At 58.6% G+C, this 2,207-nt stretch overlaps 1 protein-coding gene across 1 annotated transcript; it reads right to left on the reverse strand.

The window, feature by feature from the left end:
• Nucleotides 1-44: 44 nt before the first annotated feature.
• LOC106121831 (uncharacterized) lies at nucleotides 45-2,114 on the reverse strand. The gene has a single exon (XM_013317659.1). It carries the CDS (start codon nucleotides 2,112-2,114, stop codon nucleotides 45-47), a length of 2,070 nt encoding a protein of 689 aa, XP_013173113.1.
• Between the last annotated feature and the right edge of the window lie 93 nt (nucleotides 2,115-2,207).

A 2,207-nucleotide genomic window follows, 5' to 3' on the forward strand; every position in this document is an offset into this window, starting at 1 on the left:
TGGCACAGTGGTTGAGATTTGCCTGTAGAAGTCGTAAGGTTGTATTAATTCTCAGCGATTTCTGCCACCTCCATTTCTTCCCCGCTCGGTGGGGGCGCGTTTCGTGCTACCTCGACTAGCGCTCTCCTATGGACCGTCTTTTTGGGAGCCGAACATTGTAAACTTCCCAAACGGTGCTTTGCGTCCTTGCCCGCCGCCGTGCACAGGATACAGCTTGGTTGCGACGGACAGGACGCGGCTTTGTGGCCCTCCTGACCACATTTATAACAAAGGCGACTGCGGTCCTCCGCGTCGCAGCGACTCGCCACATGCCCCTGTTGCAGACAGCGGTAACAGCGCAGCTCCCTGGGCCTGCCAACGGTGACTTTAGCAGCCACCCATCCCACCAGGAAGCGGCCCGTCGTCAGCTTCCTTGCTGCCGCAACAGGGACCTGGGCCCAGATGTTGTATAGGCCCGATCTGCTTTGGCGGAGTTGGCCAGTTCGGACCTGATCGCCGGTGCATGTCCCTGCCCCTTTTTTGAGGATGGCCTCCTTCACTTCCTCAGATGTTGTTGCGTCATCCAGCCCTTCAATTTTTACATCGACCAACTTCTCGGGTCTGGAGACCTTGATTTCGCTATTGTGGTAAAGCTCTTGTAGCTTTTGCGCCAGGGCATCTGCTTTAGGGGCGCTGGTGGCGCCGGGGATGCGTATAATAGTTGCCCCGGTGACCGCTCGACGGAACTGCACCGCTTCGACGCCGATTACTTCTTTCAAGTCAAGCTTTGCCTTTGCTTCTCTGAGGACGCCGCTGTATGTTAACCCCTTATTGATTGCCGCTTCAGTAAGTGTTACGACAACCGCAGAACTCCGGGGCACTCTTAGTCTCTGCGGCGGCAGTGCAGGCGCAGATGTAGATGCCTGCACGGGGGCCGCTTTCGACTTTTGCCGTTGCGCCTTGCCATTTTTCCCTACAGTAACCCAGTTTCCCTCTAGAGCGTCCGGATTGGGGGGACGGGGAGGGAGGGTTTGTGATTGTGCTACTGGGGCGGCGGAGGTGGGCTTTGAGCTTTCGCCCGTCGTCCGAGATCCCTTCTTCTTTTTTGCTTTCGCTCCTTTCTTGGAGCCTTTGCCCTTGTTCTTTGTGGGCGGCACGGTGGGCACTTGGCGCGAAAGGCCACTAGGACCGGGTTGAGGTGACGCCGGGGGCGCCTTCGTCCCAGCCGTTACCCGGGCATTCGAGGAGAACGCCGGTGTGGGCTTCGCGGCCGTAGTCGCGTACGTGGTCATCTTCTTTTTGTCCGACGCCAATGGCGGCCGCAGGTTCCTTTCCGGCAACAGCCGGTCCTCCAAGGAAGCAAGGCGGGCATTGAGCATGCCGCCCACCTGGACCATTACTGTCCGACAAATATCTTCGATAGAAGTCTCTTCTTGTGGTTTTGGGGGCCGGACAGGGACGGCCTCCATCGTCGTGTCCATGCAGGTATTGGCGGAACCCTGTTTCCGCACCTGCTCCATCTCCTGACGTAGTTCGGCCAGCTCCTTGCGGAGGCTGGACATCTCAGCTTGCAGGCGGTTGTTGTTTGCCTGCAAGGTACGCGTCTCCTCTGAAACCGACTTCTGTGCGAGGCCGGCGACGTCTTCCTTGATAGCACTGACGGCGTCGTGCAGTGCGCGCACGAATGTCCCCTTTAGATTGGAAGATTTCTTGGCCACCTTTTCCACAACCTCGAGGCTGGCCCCAATCCGCTGGAGGACAGTGGTCGCGGTGTCGTCTTCGTTCTCGGCTCTCGAATCAAGGGATGATCCGGCCGTGGTGGTCAGGGACGAGCGAGTCTTGCGGGCATCTAAAACCGACTCCAACATCTCCGCCTCGGCTCGTGCCCTGATCTCCGCCTCCGTTGCCTTTCGTAGTGACTCCTTTGCGGCCGCTAATCCAACATATTCGCCGGTGGTTGGCGGACGGCCGCGTCCTCTCCTCTTGTGACCCGCCTTGGTGGGGGTATCTGTGGAGCTGCCACTCAGCTCCAGGTCTCTTGGCCGCTTCTGGCCGCGTCCCTCGCTCCAAAACCTTCCTGGTCCGTCATGGTCCAGGGACTCCATTGAACCGAAGCGACTCGAAACGCTTACCATGGAGCTCCTACTGTCCGACTCCGAGTCGGATAGTCTCCCAATCCTCTCTCCTTCATCCGAACCTAACCTCTCCTCCCTCGCACGACGAATGGC

The sequence above is a fragment of the Papilio xuthus genome, unplaced genomic scaffold (assembly GCF_000836235.2).
Source record: "Papilio xuthus unplaced genomic scaffold, Pxut_1.1 DF826937.1, whole genome shotgun sequence".
Lineage (NCBI taxonomy): Eukaryota > Metazoa > Arthropoda > Insecta > Lepidoptera > Papilionidae > Papilio > Papilio xuthus.